Consider the following 20,989-nt stretch of genomic DNA (forward strand, 5'->3'; position numbering starts at 1 on the left):
TCTGCAGAGGAAGCTGTCCCACTTCCCTATCCTGCTAAGGAAGCTGTCCCGCTGCCCTGTTCTGCAGAGGAAGTTGTCCCACTTCCCTGTCCTGCTGAGGAGGCTGTCCCGCTGTTCTATCCTGCTGAGGAAGCTGTCCTGCTGTACTGCCCACCTGAGGAGGCTGTCCTGCCCCGCTGGGGATGCCGCCTTGCATTCCAGTCCCGCTGTGGGCGTCGGCCACTGGCTTTTAGCAAGTTGCAATATAACCGCATTTACACACATTAAGAAAAATGGTTATGTGAAACATCCACCATCCAAGTCATGTGGAAGTTGTTATTATAGAGTGATAAACTATTACAATAAGCTAATTAATATAAACCTGTGATTTGCCTTTCTACAAGTGTCAGGTCTGCTGTAATAGAAAATTAATCAACATCTTCTGACTAATCAGATTTGAGAATTCAGCAGCACTGCGATATAAGTGTATTTAATATCTTTAAACAATATTTTTGGAAGCTTCTTTATTTTGGCTTTAAATTACATTAGAGAAGCACACTTCACAGAGAGTGAAGAACATGTTTTTATTAACAGTAACAGCAAGAACATTTTAACCTTTTCCTTTAAAATTGCTCATTTTCATTCTGGATATTTTGAAAACAGGCCTCTAGAGGGCAATCTGTGCAAACTCAACCATCTCAGTTTGTTGTATTCTGCACATTTAGCCAATCTCTATCTTCACATTCTGCTATGACTGCATCCAGCATCATGACTCTCAGATTAAACAGAATTACATGTAGCATATTAGCAACCTGTGAAGCCAAAGCCTTAACCGCTAAGCCACCACTGCCCTTAAGCAAGATCACTTGCTTAATTTTATACAAATAAACCCCTGCTTAAACTTTTCATTTCAAATGTGAATTTGTTGGATGTTACAGTGTATAAACACAAACTTTTTTTTTATTCAGAGACATTCTTCTTCAAATGGTCTAAGGGTTCATTGGATAATTAAGGTTTCTCAGCTTGTAAAAATGGTTCTAGTTGGACCCCTTTCTGATGATGAAACATTCTGCTGTAGGGTTCTACACAGAACCTTATAATCATCCACTCATCTGTACACTGAGCAGCCTGTGGTTCTGGATTTATACATCCATGGTGGTCATGGACACTCCCTATTCAAATAGAGTAGGGTATAAACAGCATGTTCTTGGCTGTTCTAGTTTCCAGTGAGCTCTGTGATAGATAACACTCCCATACACTTTAAATCTGGGTGAAGCAGAACTCAGAGAAAGATGATGTTAGGACATTGTATTTTATTTCTTGTCATTTCATGTAAGTTTCAGACTTTTTCATGTGATGATTACTAGGAAAATTAACCATTCTGTATTGATTAGCATAATAACATAACATTACCTAGTTATACTCTTCTCTTCCAGATTCTTATGGACAGTCCCTGACCTCCTCTGCTTCTGTGGTGAAGAGACCTGGAGAGTCAGTCACTCTGTCCTGTACTGTCTCTGGATTCTCAATGGGCAGCTACTACATGAGCTGGATCCGTCAGAAACCAGGAAGAGGACTGGAGTGGATCAGATACGTTGACACTGGCACTAGCACAACATTCGCTCAGTCTCTGCAGGGCCAGTTCTCCATCACTAAAGACACAAATAAAAACATGCTGTACCTAGAAGTGAAGAGTCTGAAAGCTGAAGACACGGCTGTTTATTACTGTGCACGACACTCACACTGACACAACAGACTCCAGAGCTGTACAAAAACTTACACAAGCACGTCCGCATGAGCTGTAAATATTCCCTCAGCAGGAAACTGAACACCAGAGACATTTATTATAAACAACATCGATTCATTTTAGTGCTCAGTTTTATTTCCTCTTTTGTCTTACTCCATTAACAGTCAAAATTCCTCTGTAAAATTCTCAATCTTTTTTTTTCTAATCTCTGGCTGGTGCTTAAAGCTGAAGACAAACATGAAAACAACATTAAGTAAACACCAAGGAAATAAATGATAAAACATTCAATTGTATTACATTTCATTTCTCAATAAAAACATAACTCATAAGAAATCTTTTTTTATATAATTTATTTGTTTCTTCATATGGAACAATGAAACTATATTTTGATTAAATTTAATTAATTTATTTGTTCGTCTTTTTATACACGCCATTTTTCAGTCTGAGTTGAAATGAAGTGTGTTTAATAGCTTCTGTGTGTTTTACCACTCTCCTCTTCTCAGATATGCATGGCATCAGTCTGACCTCGTCTCCTGCTGAGGTTAAACCGCCCGGAGCCTCAGTGAAGTTGTCCTTTCAGATTTCTGGCTATGCCCTCACTAGCTACAGCACAGGCTGGATCAGACAGCCTCCAGGTAAAGGCTTGGAGTGAATCAGGATCATATGGGGTGGCGGAAGCATAAACTCTGTAGGATAAGCAATACACAAAATGGATGGGTGGATGGATGTGTATATACACATTTATTCATTAAGAGAAAATGAAAATAAATAGTCACATACGTTAATAATGTATATTGATTCAGATATGTAGGATTGCATAAAATTTACACTAAGATAAGGAGTGTCTCTATGCAAATGTCCTTACCTGTTGTATATTTAAGCAATGAAGACCGAGAGCTTGTACTTATTCTGTTAAACACACACCATGATCTCTACATCCCTACTGCTGCTAGCAGCCGTACACTGTAAGTGTTTTTACATTTGACATAAATACCGCTTTTGGGCACATTTTTTCTTTTATGGCATTAAAATGATCCTTTCTTTAACAGGTGTTCACTGTGTTGAGCTGATCCAGCCCGGATCCACAGTATTAACCCCTGGTCAGTCAATGACTCTGACCTGCAAAGTGTCTGGATATTCATTAACTGATAGAACTTACTGTACAGACTGGATACGACAACCTGCAGGAAAAGCTCTGGAATGGATCGGATGTATATGTGGTAGCGGTAGCACATTATACAGTGAGAAACTGAAAAGCAGCTTTCAGGTTTCCAGAGACACGTCTAGCAGCACAGTAACATTAACAGGACAGAACATGCAGACTGAAGACACAGCTGTGTATCACTGTGCTCGTTACCCACAGTGAGACAGATCAACAATAAACCTGTACAAACACACCTTATACAAAGGCCTATTAGTCCACAAGTGCAACACTTATCTATCCAAGTCTAACTAAAAACCATATATTCACACAGATGAAAACAAAGAGTTTAAAGTTATTTTCTTAGACGTTTATAATGTAGAATTTAAACCATATATCTAATATAATAATGCTACATTTATAATAATGCTGCACATTATACAAACTATTATAATCACATCACTTAGAAGAACTTGTTATACTATAGTATCTTTACCTGACAATAACCACATCGACAAATTAGAATTTTTGTGATCATGTGTGAAAAAGTATGAGAGTGTTTTGTCATGACTTTTAAGAGATGTGGAGTTTTTATATCATAATCTCAATATCCTCAAGCACAGATAATTATTATCATGAAAATGTATTCTTTAATCCTTGTGCTTATTACACTGACTCTATAATGTTTTAATGAAAATGATAGAATTTGATTAAGAGGCTTCTGTTCCATTAAAAATCCACATATCCTTCATGAGATGAATCTCTTCCATATGATTTAAACACGTTTTGAATACCTTCTCCTCCCATCATGACCAGATATGCAAATTCAAGCGTCAGGGTTGGATATCACTCTATTTATGAGATGTGATGGTCTCTGTTAAACTTTGGAGAACAGAGAAGACCCCAGTACACACAACACACACCATGTTCTCTACATCTCTACTGCTTCTGCTGGCAACTGCTTCCTGTGAGTGCTTTATCAAATTCATTCATGTACTACAATAACAATAAATGTGCAGTATATATTGTGTGGGATATCACCATGTGTTTTCTTCCATAGATGTGCATGGTGAGGAACTGACTCAGCCTGCTTCCATGACAGTCCAGCCAGGCCAGAGTCTCTCCATCAACTGCAAGGTTTCATATTCAGTTACCAGCTATCGTACAGCTTGGATCCGACAACCTGCAGGAAAAGCTCTGGAGTGGATTGGATACATCAGTAGTGGTGGTAGTACAGCTTACAGTGACAAACTGAAAAATAAGTTCAGCATCTCCAGAGACACTGCTACTAACACAATAACAATTGGAGGACAGAATCTGCAAACTGAAGACACAGCTGTGTATTACTGCGCAAGATACACAGTGACACAGAATAGTGGATTCTCCTTACAAAAACTGAGACATGTTAGAGATCCTCTCAATGCAACTAATAAACCATCTCAATCACACTATTACATTTTATCCAGAGGAATGAATTTCACAATTAAACACACGAATAGTCATTAAAAAATATATACATACATTGCTCAAAGACTGATTTTGAACCATTATTAATCTCTCATTGTATAAAATATTTAAGAAACAATTGGAATAAATGTTTGATTGAGAGTCCATGACAGTCCAGCCAGGCCAGAGTCTCTCCATCAACTGCAAGGATTCACATTTAGTTACCAGCTATTACACAGCTTGGATCCAACAACCTTCAGGTAAAGCTTTAGAGTGGATCAACACCATTGATTATAATGGGGATTTTTATAATAAAGATTCACCTGAAGACAAGTTTGTCATCTTTCGAGACACTTCCAGTAACACAGTGATCTTACGGAGACAGAAAATGCAGACTGAAGTCACAGCTGTGTATTACTGCGCTCGGGATCCACACTTCACAAAAACATGATCACAATTCAGTTCCGTATTGAAATAATAACTACATTTAACTGAGCGAATAATCCCCACATTATAAACACTTCAGCATAGACACCAAGATCATTATTTATTAATACAAAGTTTTTCTCAGATCATGCTTAATAAAATATATTATCTATTTTTTTTTTAGCTATCTGAAATTAAATGCCTTTGAATGTCCAGCTAACATATCACTTGCGTTAATAATAATATATATATATATATATATATATATATATATATATATATATATATATATATATATATATATATATATATATATATATATATATATATATATATATATATATATTTGTTGACTCAATACACTACACAGAGGACTGCACTGACTATCACCACGACCTCTTTCACTACATGTTTGATAGCTATGTTTAACAGTGTCACGTTTTGTGACGTAACGGAGATATGACGAATGCAATCGCAGTTTGAGCAGGTTTTATTGAGAGACACGGGCAGGTTAATCCAAATCGTGATCCAAAAACGTAATCCAAAACATGCAAGAGGTCAGGCGATCGGCAAACAGGCATAAACTGGGCAAGGCTGGAAACTATGTCCTGGTCACGGAAAACAGGTCGAGATACAAAACATGAAACATAAGCTATGACTATGAGCTGGGAGCAGAGAAACCAGCGTGAACTAAACAGAAGAATCTAAACATGACATGGACTATGACCATGACCATGACCATGACTAAGTGTAGTAAGGAATCAATACTAAGGTTCTAATCTATCTAAACTACTCTTATATTCCGCGTTGTGTGCTAGGAGGCGTGCGGTATATATGCGTACATGATCAGTGTCGTAAATGCTCACATCTGAGAGCGATTCAGACACACGTGAAATCCCAGCCAATGACAGAGCAGGGAGGAGACATGACAAAAACATAAACAAACACACGTGTCCAAATGTCACGAATGTCAACAACGAAAAGCAGGCGCTCGCGCACCTTGCACGGCAGCGTGCATTCACATGCTCTTCAGCACGCTGCTTAAAGGGGAAGTCGTGACAAACAGGAACTCTGCTTTGATTCATTTTTGATTATTGTCCTCCCGAAGTGTTTTATTCCTTAGTGAATCTGTCACTGAGCTCCTCTTCTTCTGTGGTATTTTAGATAAAGCTCCACGTGTTATCTATTCATAACCATTTCAATGAATTTATAATGTATAAAAACATATTTTGGGGGTTTTCACTCAAATACATTTAGTAAAACAGGTTCTTGGTTTCCTAAAGTCTTCATTAGATGAGTAATGGTTCTTGTAAAAATGGTTCTACTTGGAACCCTTTCTGATAGTGAAACATTCTGTTGTAGGGTTCTACATAGAACCTTATAATCATCCACTCATCTACACACTGAACAGCATGTTATTGTGGATTTAATACATCCATAGGGGTTCATGAATATAAGCTAATTTATAATCCACCTTATATTGAGGGCAAACAGCAAAATGGTGCCACATTTTTATCACCAGCTAGCCAAAATCACTTTACACGCTATTAAAAGCCCAGCGTCATTTTTATGTGCTTAAAAGGGAACCGCCAAAATGGAACCAAAAGGCGCTCAAATTATCACCAGTTGAGACATTAAGGTAGCACTAAACACAAAAAATAAAGGGTACGTTATATCTTACACACTTTAGGACAATTAGGTAAAAATAACTAAACTGGCAATCTAACATTTGTTCCCTAACTAACTAGCCTTTAGCAAACTGTAGTGGATGCTTTACCAGGAATTGGCATCAGTGATTTTAGCAATTTCACACTTTATATGTAAATTAAAAATTATTATTTCAAACTGATGTTTTTACTGTCATTCAGATGAAAATGAGGGTGTGTGCTGTTCAGATGGATTCTGGGATTAGTAAATTTACCAGTTACGTTTGGTACAGCCCAGACTGTAGATTCATGCAACCCATCAGTGATAGTGATGTCAGGTGATTGCACAGAGTGACACGCCCCTAAACCTGATCTCTGTACCACTCTTCAGTAGTGACTGAGAAGGTGGATGTGAAACTGACCTCATCAACATGAAATCAGCAATTCCTCTCTGTACCAGTCAAAGCCTCTAAAGTGCAGACTATACCTGAATGAAAATGATTTGACTGCTGGGGCATTTTCTGTTGCACAGTTTGATTATAATGTTAAATGTAGAAGGGCCCAACTGTGGCAGCTTGGCAGTGCTGGGGCTTGAACACCTGACCTTCTGATCAGTAACCAAGAGCATTAAGCCACCACTGCCACTCGAGTTAATACTACTATTCTTGTAAAAATACTGAGTAATAGAAGCTCCAGATACTCTACAGGTGATGGTTAAAGTTGCTCCTGGCTTTATAACCACTGAGTCTGGCTGGAGGAGCTCAGTAGCACAGAACACATCTGTGAAAAGAGAAAAAGAAAAGGTTCACATGTGGAACTGAAAGGATCAGATGAAGCAATAAAGCTTAAATCCAAACACTCACAGGGGGCGAGAGCCAGCAGCAGCAGTGGATCTGAAGCAAACATGTTTGTGTTGAAGGAGGACTAATGAGAACCGCTTTGTGACAGAGGGCTCTGACAGGATTGCGACAGCACATATAATCCACTATCCACCTGCTTTTCTGTTTTCCCTACCCTTCCCTACCCTTCCCGACCCTTCATTTTCATACATAATGCGCACACACCCACTACATTACTGCATCCTTCCCCCATATCCCACAATAAAAACACGCAGACACTAGGTACCAGTAAATGTTTATTGTACTTAGCTGCACGTCGTGTTGTGTTTGTAGCTGTCTGTGTATGTTGCGTCTTAATCCAGAATACCGAAAGCAAATAGCAAGCCCTGGAAGTCATCCAGAAAGCCAGATATAACTGAATTCCCACGTTGCGCCTCTGCGATTGTTCTGGTAACTGAACCGCCTTAACTGTTTGTTTGGGGGGGCTGTGGAATACAAAACCCAAATTAACTATATATATATATATATATATATATATATATATATATATATATATATATATATATATATATATAACGAATATTGATACATTTGTATATATGAAGATTACGTTATTATAGATATTGTGATTTATGGAAACTTGTTGTTGTAATACTTACCTCTGGAAGAACATGGAGGGGTCCATGTGGGTGGAGCTTCTAGATTTAAAGCCAGGCCTGCTGATTTGTGTAAAGTGGGTTGTGGTTTGGATTTTGTAGTTGCTGTGTTAGTATATGGTGTATTTACCTTTCTGTGGATGGCGTTACCATCCAAGTGCTGTAGTGTATATGTTTTTGTATAGTTTTCCCCCCAATTTGTCTATTTTTTGGGTGGGCCTTCACGTAGATGTACATATTTTGGTGCACATTTGGTGGACTGTAAATATGAGCATGGTCATTAAAATACCTTTGCACAAAAGTGCTGTTGCGGCCTTGCCATCAATTTTCTTGTGCGGGACAATTTTTCCATCACGCCTCATCACACGCTTCCTCTCTAGATAAGCACGGTGCTAATGTTACAAGAGGAGATGGAGATTTGCATAAATATTACGGACCACACAAAAAATGTAACATGCACCAAAGTACAATCATTTTCAATGTTTCTTATATACAATCTAGGCATACGTGTTCCTTTGGGTGTGTCCTTTATCCTAATTTGGCACTCCTGTTCCAATTACATAGTTCCCTTCTTTTTCAAGTTTATTAGTTACTGCAGCTGTCCTGTATCTTCCCTCTAACTCATGCAGACGTCATCGATGGCGTTGTCATAGCAATAAATCTCCTGTATGTTTTCTCCTTTTGCTGAGTCATGAGTGTGTGAGGTCCTTCCTTATCTATTCCTATGCGATGGCCTCCCTCTCTTTTCTGCTGTGTTCTGGGTGGTGCTTTATATATGTTTCATTTGTTTAATGTCTTTTAATGTTATCCTTGCATCTAAATGTACTATCCAAAACCATCAACCCTGGTTCTTCTAGGCAGAACCCTGGACAGTGAATAGAAAAACTATGTTTCCCCAAGATCCTATGTAGAACCCAGCGTTGTTAAAAAGTAATTATTTTCATTTGTTTTTATTAAGTGAATCTTCTCCTGTTGAAAACACATTTCTATGTGTGTGTATGAGTGTGTGGGCATTTCTATTTTGCATATGCATGGACCTTTCCTATCCACACATGCAGACTTGCTCCACTCGGGTCTCCGTGACACTGAATTTCATCAGTTATTTTAACATGTAAGAGGAGGATTTAACTCCTATATTTGTATTCTAATATTTTTACATAATTTAATCTAATATAATTTTCCAGCAATATAAGTTTTCTGGTAAATGTAAAATGGTTATGTTTTATTTTATAGATATAGAAGAGGGGCTATTCCATATTTGCCACTCTCAAAGTGAAATATTGCCGTGTTTTCCAAACAGCATGTAGTTAAAACTTTATTGGTGACATTAAAACTGGGCTTGGTTTGAGCAAGGCCCTTAACCCTCTTTGCTCCAGGGCGCTGTATCATGGCTGACCCAAACTTCTGAACATGCTGGGGTAAAATAATTTCACTGTGCTGTAATGTATATGTGACCAATAAAAACTATCATTAAACAGTGATTATTGATTACCTTAATCCGACTAAAGTCATACTCGAAGTAAACACAAATCAAATTAAGACATGTGGAGTATTCCTATTTAAGTTGCATTACTGAAGTGCATTACAGACATGTACACACCTTAATCACACTATTAACGTCGTGTGGGAGTTTTAACCGCATTTTGCGACAGGACACACACGGCTGTCCTCAACCAACAGCAAAGAAGAGAGCACGGCGGCATCCGAAACCACATACTTACCTGCTATAATAGGTGAAATGCACGTATTTCGGCTACTATATTGTAAGTAAGTATGTGGCTTCGGACGCAGCCCATGGCTTCAAGTCGTCATCTATTTACACGTACAGCATGACAAATAATTAACTGCACTTGAAGCCTTCATAAAATTGAAAATGAAACAGCCAAAACTGTATATGGTACTGTTGTGGATAAAAATGACATGAAATAAACACGAGGGAGACCTAGTATGAGTAATATGTAATTTTATTGAAAATTCACAGGACTGGTTGGATTCACACTTTAAGATCTTTAAGAGTAACACACTATGGTTTATTGGTCACAGAGAAATATAAGAGCTGAGGAGTGCAGGCTGCGAAACACACATACTCTCGTACAGTCAAGGGCAGGCGTGCAGACATAACACACACAAAGGCCCCAACGCACACACATAACATTATGAGATAACAACATGAGACTAAGGTCTCTCTAAATTATTTTCTCTCTCTCCCACTTTCAATCCTAATGGTAGTCAGAAAGTCCTCTTTCAAAACATCATGGTAATGTAGATGAGCTCTTTTTAAACCTATTAGTATTGAAATCATAGTCTTTCTAAAATATATTGGTTATCTACTGTGTAAATACATTATAAATACTGGAGCTTGAGCTCCAGGCGTCAGATCACTTCTGGGAATTCTCATTGGTGTGGATCTCGTGAGGTGGAAATAAAATCTGGACCCTTGCTTCTTCTCACTCACGGCTAGTGTCTTTTTTCTATCTCCAACTGGGTTTACAGATGTGAGTATTTGCTTCTATGTTGAATTTTAAGTGTCTTTTTTTTTAAGTGTCTTTGTGTAATAGGCTAAATTTGGGCCAGTAGTACGATAACAAAGATGAAATGTATGCTGATATGTGAAATTCTGGAGGAAATGTCGGACGGCATGGGGAAGTAATGATGTGTGCCGTTAAATCGATCTATGTTCTATAGCATGTAAAACAGGAACATGAAAGGGATATTCTAAAAGCAACTCATGTAAACACCTTAATCACAATATTGTCTTACTCAGAATAAGGTCAATAATTAGATTATTACTTTCTATATAAGTAATAATCTAATTACAAACCCCAACATATATTAACATATAGCCTAGCAGCAGCCACTATGGAACAGCTTGGATTCAACAACCTGTGACCTTACAGAGACAGAACATGCAGACTGAAATACAGCTGTGTATTACTGTGCTCATGATCCACACTGACAGGACAAGCTGCACAAAAACTATTTAACTGGTGAGGCTGGTTAGGAAACGACTTTTTATAACTGTAATAATGTAATTGATGACAAACACTTTGGGTGGTAACAGGAAATCTGTTTTAATTCATTGTTGATTATTTTCCTCCCAAAGTGTTTTATTCCTTACTGAATCTATCACTGAGCTCCTCTGCTTCTGTTGTATTGTATATAATGCTCCAAGTGTTCATGTCTTTCAGCAGAAATGTGCAACAGCAGTTTATTTTCAATTGAGGTCCAAGTTACTGTTATTTTACATTGAAGGGGCAGTCTGTTTAAACTAAACCATCTATGCATAACATTCCTATGAATTTGTAGTGTATACAGTAATATTTTTGGTGTCTTCAGTCAGCTACATTTAGTAAAACTGACCTTATAATCATCCACTCATCTATACACTGTGCAGCCTGTGCTTGTGGATTTAACACATCCATAGTGGTCATGGTCACTACCTATTCAAATAGAGTCGGGTATAAATAGCATGTTCTTGGCTGTTCAAGTTTCCAGTGAGCTTTGTGATAGATAACACTCCCATACACTTTAAATCTGGGTGAAGTAAAACTCAGAGAAGGATGATTTTAGGACATTGTATTTTATTTGTGCTCATTTCATGTAAGTTTCAGACTTTTTCATGTGATGATTATTAGGAAAATTAACCATTCTGTCCCGATAAGCATTATAACACAACATTACCTAGTTATACTCTTCTCTTCCAGATTCTTATGGACAGTCCCTGACCTCCTCTGCTTCTGTGGTGAAGAGACCTGGAGAGTCAGTCACTCTGTCTTGTACTGTCTCCGGATTCTCAATGAGCTACTACAGGATGCACTGGATCCATCAGAAACCAGGAAAAGGGCTGGAGTGGATCGGGTGCATTGACACTGGCACTGGCACAACATTCGCTCAGTCTCTGCAGGGCCAGTTCTCCATCACTAAAGACACCAATAAAAACATGCTGTACCTAGAAGTGAAGAGTCTGAAAGCTGAAAATGAGGCTGTTTATTACCACACGTTACTCACCTTTTTATATGCTCCATATTTCAGTCTGAGTTGAAGTGAAGTGTGTTTAATTTCTTCTGTATGTTTTACCGCTCTCTTCTTCTCAGATGTGCATGGCATCAGTCTGACCTCGTGTCCTGCTGAGGTTAAACCTCCCGGAGCCTCAGTGAAGTTGTCCTGTCAGATTTCTGGCTATGCCCTCACTAGCTACGGCACAGGCTGGATCAGACAGCCTCCAGGAAAAGGCTTGGAGTGGATCAGGATCATATGGGGTGGTGGAGGCATAGATTCTGGAGCTTCCTTTAAAACTCGCTTCAGCATCTCCAGAGACACGAGCAACAGTGTGCTTTACTTAGATATCAGCAGCCTGGTGCCAGAAGACATGGTTGTTTATTATTGTGCAAAGACACACAGCTGTACATCTCAGTGAGAGGACTGTACAAAAATTAAGCCTTACATATGTGTGAAGTTTATTTTGAATTAACTTAAAAGGTACAATTTATGGAAGACCATCACATCCTACATACATAAATAAATATTAAATTAAATGTTAAATTATTATGGACCAGATGAAAGCATAATAAATAATGAATGGATAGAAAAATCTTCTCTACCATTTCACTAGAAGTGCAAATTATTTTGTTTTTTTTCACAGACAATCAAATTGACCTAAATGTTTGACTTGCACTTTATATATTTATATTTATATTTAGTATATTAATACATCTGCACCCACATTAGATATTATGAACATTATGTTTTATGACCTCTGAGAGGTGCTCTTTATCTACTTATACAACATCATCCCAACATGTTGAGGTTAAAATGACTGAGAGAGGACTGCTGTCGTCCTGGGATTTCCATCTCAGTTGTAAAATCTATTTACAACATTGTTTAAAAACTAAGACATTACAGATCTACTATATCATTGCCTCATTAAACCAGGTTGCATAATCCACATTGTTTGATGAATTAGTAAGTAAATAGTAGTAGCTCTTATATTTTGTGAATGTGTACATGTTTTTAAATTTGCAGGAAATGTAGTATGACTTTAGTTCTATTGCACCTTTGCAACACCTAAACACTATTATGCAAATCAAATGGTTTAAAGGACTGATATATTCATATTGTGGGAAAAAGAACCAACTTATTTTGTTAAAAATCCTCTGTTCTAAAGAGTTTTCTGTGTCTGAAAACTTACTGAAACTGGAGACTCCTTCCATAAATGTTACATGGCCCATTAAATAAAACTTCAAATCTGTTTCATCCACACATAAGGACAGATATCAGAGTTAATAAAATTCACAAGTTCCATTGGCAGCAGTGATACTTTTAAGATATAAAACTGTTTAAGTCAACAAGCAAGCTTAATAAATGATACAAATTCATTGTCATTTTCTGTAACTGAGAAATTTTTGGTGGCGACTTTATCTCTAATGAATATTCAAAACAAAAACACACAACCTATAATATTAGTTATACCACAGCGCTGTAGAATTCCCAATAATGTTTATTCAGAATGGCAAATTTGATCATTCTAACATGATGATGGATCAACGGCATCACACCACTCTGAAGCTGAAACAAAACAAAACAAACAAACAAAAAATAATAGTCAGTTAGTATGCATAGATGTATTTATGCATTATGATCAAATGAAAATAAAGTCACACAAACATCAATAAGGTAAATTGGTCCTGATATGTGGGATTGCATCAAAATTCCCCTAATATAAGGAGTGTCTCTATGCAAATGTCCTTCCCTGTTATATATTTAAGCAATGAAGACCAAGAGCTTTTACTTATTCTGCTTCAACACACACAATGATCTCCACATCCCTACTGCTGCTGCTGCTGCTGGCAGCTGTACACTGTAAGTGTTTTTACATTTGACATAAATATGGCTTTTGGGCACATTTTCATTTTATAACATTAAAATGAACTTTTATTTAACAGGTGTTCACTGTGTTGAGCTGATCCAGCCCGGATCCACGGTATTAACACCTGGTCAGTCAATGACTCTGACCTGTAAAGTGTCTGGATATTCATTAACTGATAGCAGCTACTGTACACACTGGATACGACAACCTGCAGGAAAAGCTCTGGAATGGATCGGACGTATATGTAGTAGCGGTGGCACTGAGTACAGTGAGAAACTGAAAAGCAGGTTTCAGGTTTCCAGAGACACGTCCAGCAGCACAGTAACATTAACAGGAAACAACATGCAGACTGAAGACACAGCTGTGTATTACTGCGCCCGTGAACCACAGTGAGACAGATCAACAATAAACCTGTACAAAAACACCCCGTACAAAGGCCTATTAGTCCACAAGTACAACACTTATCTATCCAAGTCTAACTAAAAAAATATATAATCACACAAATGACAACAAAGAGTTGAAAGTTATTTTTTAAAAAGTTTACAATGTAGATTTTAAACCATTTTCTAATATAATAATGCTACATCTCTAACATTGCTGTACATTATACACAGCATTGTTATGTAAAGATACTACAGTATAACAAGTTCTTGTAAGTTATGGAATTATAATAATCACCTCAGCAAATTAGAATTTGTGTGAGAAAGTGTGAGAGCATTTTGAGAGGTAGAATTTGTCTATTATAATGATCCCAATATCCTCAAGCACAGATAATTATTATCATGCTAAATTTACACTGCTTATTACACTGACACTTCAATATTTGAATGAAAATTATAGCATTTGATAAAGAGGCTTCTGTTCCAATAAAAATCCACATATCCCACATAAGAGGAATTTCCACATTATGATTTAAACATGTTTGAAATACATTCTCCTCCCATCATCACAAGATATGCAAAGACAAGCATCAGGGCTGGATATCCCTCTATTTATGTGATGTGATGGTTTCTGTTAAACTTTGGAGAACAGAGAAAACCCCAATACAAACAACACACTCTATTGTCTCTACATATCTCCTGCTAGACACATAAATCTATATTTTATCCAAATATATATATATATATATATATATATATATATATATATATATATATATATATATATATAAAGATTTACTCAGGTCATCATTAATAAGAATATAATTAGATCTTTTTTTTATTTTTATTTTTTTATTTTTTTAGCTGTTTGAATGTCCAGTTAATATTCCACTTGCTTTATATGTCTAAAAGCTTTCATTTTTTTACTTCCTATATTTTAATTCAAATGCTACTTAAAATATTTGGTAATAAATTATACTTGATGACTCAGACACAAAAATATTTGTTGGTGTCTCTTAAAGACTAATTCCTGATGTCGACTCAGTACACAACACATAGAGGACTGCACTGATTATCATCACGATCTCCTTCAGTCTATAAAAGCTACTTTTTTTTATTATTTAATTGTGAGGCTGGTTAGGAAATGACTGTCTAAAGCTGTCGAAATATAAGTGATGAAAAGAAATCCTTTGGTTGGTAAACAGGACTCGTTGTTTCGGGACTTTATGAACAAAACCGAAATATTATCTTCAATCAAAGCACTCCAGCTATCAAGAAGTACAGTCACCGCATAATACACCAACAAGCCTTATGCGCAAAAACGCTAAACATGAAAGAGATCATGGATGTGGCAACAAAGATCGCCTGTTCTATACGTGCTAGATCACTTCACAGACGGCTGTGCGCATCTGGAGAAGGCAGACTGCGACCACTCTGAGCTCCTGCTACACACTGACGTGAGATGGCTTAGTAGGGGTAAATTCCTGCAGAGAATTCAAGAGCTCTGTCCGGAGATAAGGGAGTTTCTTTTTGCTGTTAAACATGCAGAATACATCCAACTCAACGATGATCAGTGGCTGCTGGACTTGGCATTTTTAACCGATCTGACCAACATGTTAAATGAGCTTAATTTGGAGCTTCAAGGAAAAGACAAAACCGTGGTGAATATGATCAGCTCAGTTAATGCCTTTAAACGGAAAATGCAACTTCTGTCCTCAAAGCTGCAGCGCCATGATTTGGGGAACTTCCAAAATCTCGTGTCAGATCTGGAGACGCAGCGGAAGGCTTGTGCGCAATTGAACATTGCACACTACACGGAGCAGATTGACAGCTGTCGGTCAGAGTTTGACAGACGCTTTCAAGACTGTGCTTTACTGGAGCCAGTAGCTACATTCATGTGCTACCCATTTAGGGACAATGTTGAGGTTGATTCACTCGCATCGATAATTGCAACGCTGTTTCACCTGAACTCGTCGGAAGTGGAGGATGAGATTTTGAAACGACAGACTGACATTCAGCTGAAGTCCAGGGCTCATGGACAGTTTTGGAACTAACTCACAGGGGAAAAGTACCCAAACATGAGGAAATGTGCAACCTCCTTGACTGCATTATTTGGCTCTACTGATTTATGTGAGTCAGCCTTTTCCTACATGAAGATTATTAAGTCCAAATACCGTTCCACAATGACTGATCATCATTTGGAGGCCTGCTTGGGGCTGGCTACCAGCAGCAACTGTCCGGACTATGCAACCATGGCTGATTCTATTCAGTGCAAGTCATCAGAGTAAGGTAATGACCAAACATGTACTGAATTGTAGTGTGCCATAAGGGCTCATGCAGTTATGCAAGGTACATGAACACATATTTTGTGTGTATATATATTTGAAATATACTCAGTATATATATATATATATATATATATATATATATATATATATATATATATATATATATATATATATATATATATATATATATATATATGTTTCGCATTTTTAGTGTAGGTAGATCTCTTTGACGGGTCATTTTAAAAGTAGCTCTCGAATCAAAAAAGTGTGGGCACCCCTGATGTAGACACTTAGATAATGGTTTACCAAAAACTAATCGAAACCTGTACTCAGTACATAGTTATTGAGAATGCATTATTTATCTTTTTAGCTGTTTTAAATGACAAGCATTTGAATGTCTAGTTAACATTCCACTTGCTTCCCATGTTTAAAAGCGGTTTCTGATTTTCTGATGATTGAATTTAAATGGTACTCACAATAACTGGCTTTTAAATTAAATGATAACTCTGATTTAAAAAAAAAATGTTTATTGTTGAGTAATTTCTGATGTTGATTTCAATACACAATGCATATGAGAGCATTATTAGCATTATTAGACACTTCTGCACATGCTACTGTAGGAAAATAATTAACTTTAATGTGGTAACAGTGACACTGCTTTAAATGAGGATGTGTCACATCACCCTGCCCTTGATTATTTTCCTATAACAGTATGCCACCAAGTGTTTTATTCCTTACTGAATCTGTCACTGAACTCTTCTGCTTCTGTTGTATTTTACGTAAAGTTCTGTATAAACTAAACCACCTCTAACTGCTCATTAATACACATTCAGCTTCTCTCTCCTCACAGACTGCAATGATTCACCATCATCTCACTCACATTAAACAACTGAATGACAGTTTCTCTTTGTTGCTAACATTATCATAGTATTATTATATATTTCATTACACTACTCTGCAAAGTTAATAATAAATAACTCTAAATGTTATATACTATACCATCGTTCACAAAACTTTAACAGCAGTGATGATTTGTGACCTGCATTATTTCTGGAACTACATTCAGTTTGTATTGGATAACCTGGATTAGATACACAGCTGAAAAATGACAATTTCTGAAAGAACTGGACATGTTTGTGTTGTTCAGTGATCAGAAAACTTCATGTTCTTCTGGGTGTTACAGTGATACACAGTGATGTACTAAAAGGACATCTCTGCTTTAATGAGTAAAGAGCAGTTATGGACTTGACAGCATGAAACACAGCTGGAGTTATTCAGTAAGCCTTTTCTCTTCATGGCTATTTCTCTGTAAATACTTTTATGCCTCTAGTGGGCATGCCATGCAAATGATGTCCTGCGTTTGAAGCATTTATGCTGATATATGTTCAGCGCAACAACATACAATTTGTTTTCATTTACAGCAACGGTAATTGTTTAAATTACATTCAATGTTAGTATTATCATTTATTTTATATTTTAAACAAAATTTCTTTGTCTTATTTTTATACTTATAACGCCAATCTTTGTGTATTTATCTTTTTCAGATTCCTGAATCAGACACTAATTGAGTCTGATTCAGTGATCATCAAACCTGATTAGTCTCATAAACTGACCTGCACAGCCTCTGGATTTGACTTTAGTAGTTACTGGATGGGTTGAATCAGACAGGCGCCTGGAAAAGGGCTGGAATTTGTTGCAAGTATCGAGTATGATAGTGATAGGAAGTTTTACTCCAGTGCACTTAATGGCCGCTTCACCATCTCCAGAGACAACAGTAAGAAGCAGATGTATCTGCAAATGACCAGTGTGAGGACAGAAGACACTGTAGTGTATTGCTGCGCCCGTGACCCACAGCGATACTTCTCCATATACATCAGTACAAAAACACATGCTTGCTATAGTCACATGACAAGCTCACATTTTCATGAGAAGTGTATTCATGGAGGTCAAAGAAACAAAACGTTTTTATTATTTACTGTATGACTGACATGTTACCACTTACTTTTACTGCATGTGGCTTGTTGTGAATGTTTTATTTTCTGGACATTTACACTGCTGTAAGATTACTTAAGTCACTTCTTATATATAAAACACAGCGCAGATTACGTTGAAAAAGCCTATTATTGAATTCTTTGACTTTTGTCTGTGCTTCCAAGAGCCTGTGTAATGAGCTCCGGCCAGTATAAAAGTTTTCCGTACATGCTGTTTTAACACAGCTATATTTCACAGTGTGACAGAGTGAGACTGTTAGATTTCCAAGTATTTTAGGAATCACAGATTATGTCTTCAGAGCTCCGTCAGCCCTTTCAGCCTGTTTTACTCTCACTTAACTTTTAGTTCTGTACTGCTATGAGCTAGGAAGTGTAGTTTTCCTCAGAGCGTTTCAGATCTGGACAGTCTAAATCAGGGGTCTCAGACTCGCAGCCCAGGGGCCAATTGCGGCCCGCGGAACGATATTTTGTGGCCCCCTACTTGAAATCAAAGCTTGCTGTTAGTGTGGCCCGCCCCCACTAACTTTTTCTCACATGCACCTGCGTGAGTCATTGCCCTGGGCGTTTTATATTTTTTAACACTTGTGGGCTACCATAGCTCAGGTTCGTGACAACAACACAAATTATCAACGTTGGTCACTTGAAACGTGTTTTGGGAGTGTTACCCAGTGCAAATACGTGTTTTTTTTTTGTCACCAAGTCATGTCTTTTTCAAAACCTGCCGTGAAGAGAAAGGTTGGCGATGAGCACAGACAATTTCAGGAGACGTGGGAAACGGAATATTTTTTTGTAGCGCACAGGGGCATTCCGACGTGTCTAATATGCACAGATAAAGTTGCGGTGCACAAGGAGTATAACATCAGACGTCATTACTCAACTAGACATGCTGAGGAGTATGCAAAATACCAGGGAGATGAGCGAGAGGACCAGGTCGCCAAACTTAAAACATGTCTACTGAGGCAACAAGATTTTTTCAAGAAAGCAAGCAAAGAGAGTGATGCAGCAGTCGAAGCTAGCTATGCGGTGAGTGAGATGATTGCTAAGGCAGGAAAGCCATTCAAAGACGGCGAGTTCATCAAACAGTGCATGTTACAGGCTGCAAGTATAGTCTATCTGGAAAAGAAAGGTCAGTTTAGCAACATCAGCCTTTCAGCCAACACAGTGGCAGAGCGCATTTCTGACCTGTCGGATAACATTTACGATCAACTGTGTGAGAAAGCTAGACATTTCCATTCATACTCAGTCGCTCTTGATGAGAGCACAGACGTCACTGACACTGCGCAGCTCGCAATATATGTCCGTGGTGTTGATGACAATTTTGAAGTGATGGAGGATTTGCTCACAGTAATAACAATGCATGGCCAGACCACCGGTCAGGAGATATTCCACCAGCTGTGTGATGCCATTGTGGATGCCGGCTTACTATGGAAGAGTTTTGCTGGAATAACAACCGACGGAGCGCCATCAGTGACAGGGAGGAGACTGGTGGCACTTGTTCAAAGAAAACTGGAAGAGGAGGGTGTGGAAGAGGCCATTGCTTTGCACTGCATTATCCATCAGCAGGCCCTTTGCAGCTAATGCCTTAAGTTTGACAATGTGATGTCTGACGTTGTAAAATGCACCAACCATATCAGATCCAGGGGATTAAAGCACCGGCAGTTCCGCACCTTTTTGGAGGAAATAGAGTCAGCATATGAGGATGTGCTCTACTTCACCGAGGTACGTTGGCTTAGCAGGGGGGACGTCTTGAAGAGGTTTTTTGAGTTGAGAGCAGAAGTGAAAGCCTTCATGGATAAGGATGGGATATCTGTTCCTGTACTAAGTGATCCCAAATGGCTAATGGACTTAGCTTTTCTTGTTGACATCACACAGGAGCTGAATGTACTGAACAAGAAGTTACAAGGCCAGGGCCAGCTTGTCAGTGTTGCATATGACAGTGTCAGAGCATTCTCCACAAAACTTGTGTTATGGAAAGCCCAGCTTTCTCAGACAAACCTCTGCCATTTCCCAGCATGCAAGGCGCTCATGGATTCAGGCACACCATCCAGTGGTGAGAAGTATGCTGATACCATTCTAAAGCTACAGGAAGAATTTGATCACAGGTTTGCAGACTTCAAGACACACAGAGCCACGTTTCAAATTTTTGCTGACCCCTTCTCCTTCGATGTGGAAGATGCCCCCCCCGTGGTTCAATTGGAGCTAATTGACCTGCAGTGCAGTTCTGAACTCAAAGCCAAGTTCAGGGAGGTGAGTGGAAAAACAGACAAGCTTGGACAATTTATGAGAGAATTGCCCTCCACGTTCCCTGAGCTTTCCAAGATGTTCAAGCAAATCATGTGCCTTTTTGGGAGCACCTATCTGTGCGAAAAGCTCTTCTCCACTATGAATTTTAATAAATCAAAGTTCAGGTCCAGCCTTACAGATGAGCATCTTCGAGCCATACTGAGGGTCCCGGTTGCTTCCTCCCTCAAACCAAATGTGGCTCAGCTGTGTAAGAGGAAGCGTTGCCAAGTCTCTGGCAGCAAGGAGTAGGAGGAAGTAAGAGAAACCTATGTTCTGAAGAACCGTTCATGTTCTAAATAGT

At 38.1% G+C, this 20,989-nt stretch overlaps 1 protein-coding gene and 2 gene segments (V, D, J or C); all 3 read left to right on the plus strand.

Annotated features, from left to right (window-relative positions):
* The window catches only part of LOC108277513 (uncharacterized), a 262,355-nt gene that overhangs the window by 160,855 nt on the left and 80,511 nt on the right, over nucleotides 1–20,989 (plus strand). The window lies entirely within an intron of this gene.
* LOC124626378 (Ig heavy chain V region PJ14-like) lies at nucleotides 2,652–3,114 on the plus strand. The segment is given in 2 exon segments: nucleotides 2,652–2,691; nucleotides 2,776–3,114. Coding segments are annotated over 2 exon segments (357 nt in total).
* Nucleotides 13,684–14,139, plus strand: LOC108275621 (Ig heavy chain V region 186-1-like). The segment is given in 2 exon segments: nucleotides 13,684–13,739; nucleotides 13,823–14,139. Coding segments are annotated over 2 exon segments (366 nt in total).

The sequence above is a fragment of the Ictalurus punctatus genome, chromosome 2 (assembly GCF_001660625.3).
Source record: "Ictalurus punctatus breed USDA103 chromosome 2, Coco_2.0, whole genome shotgun sequence".
NCBI classification, from domain to species: Eukaryota; Metazoa; Chordata; class Actinopteri; order Siluriformes; family Ictaluridae; genus Ictalurus; species Ictalurus punctatus.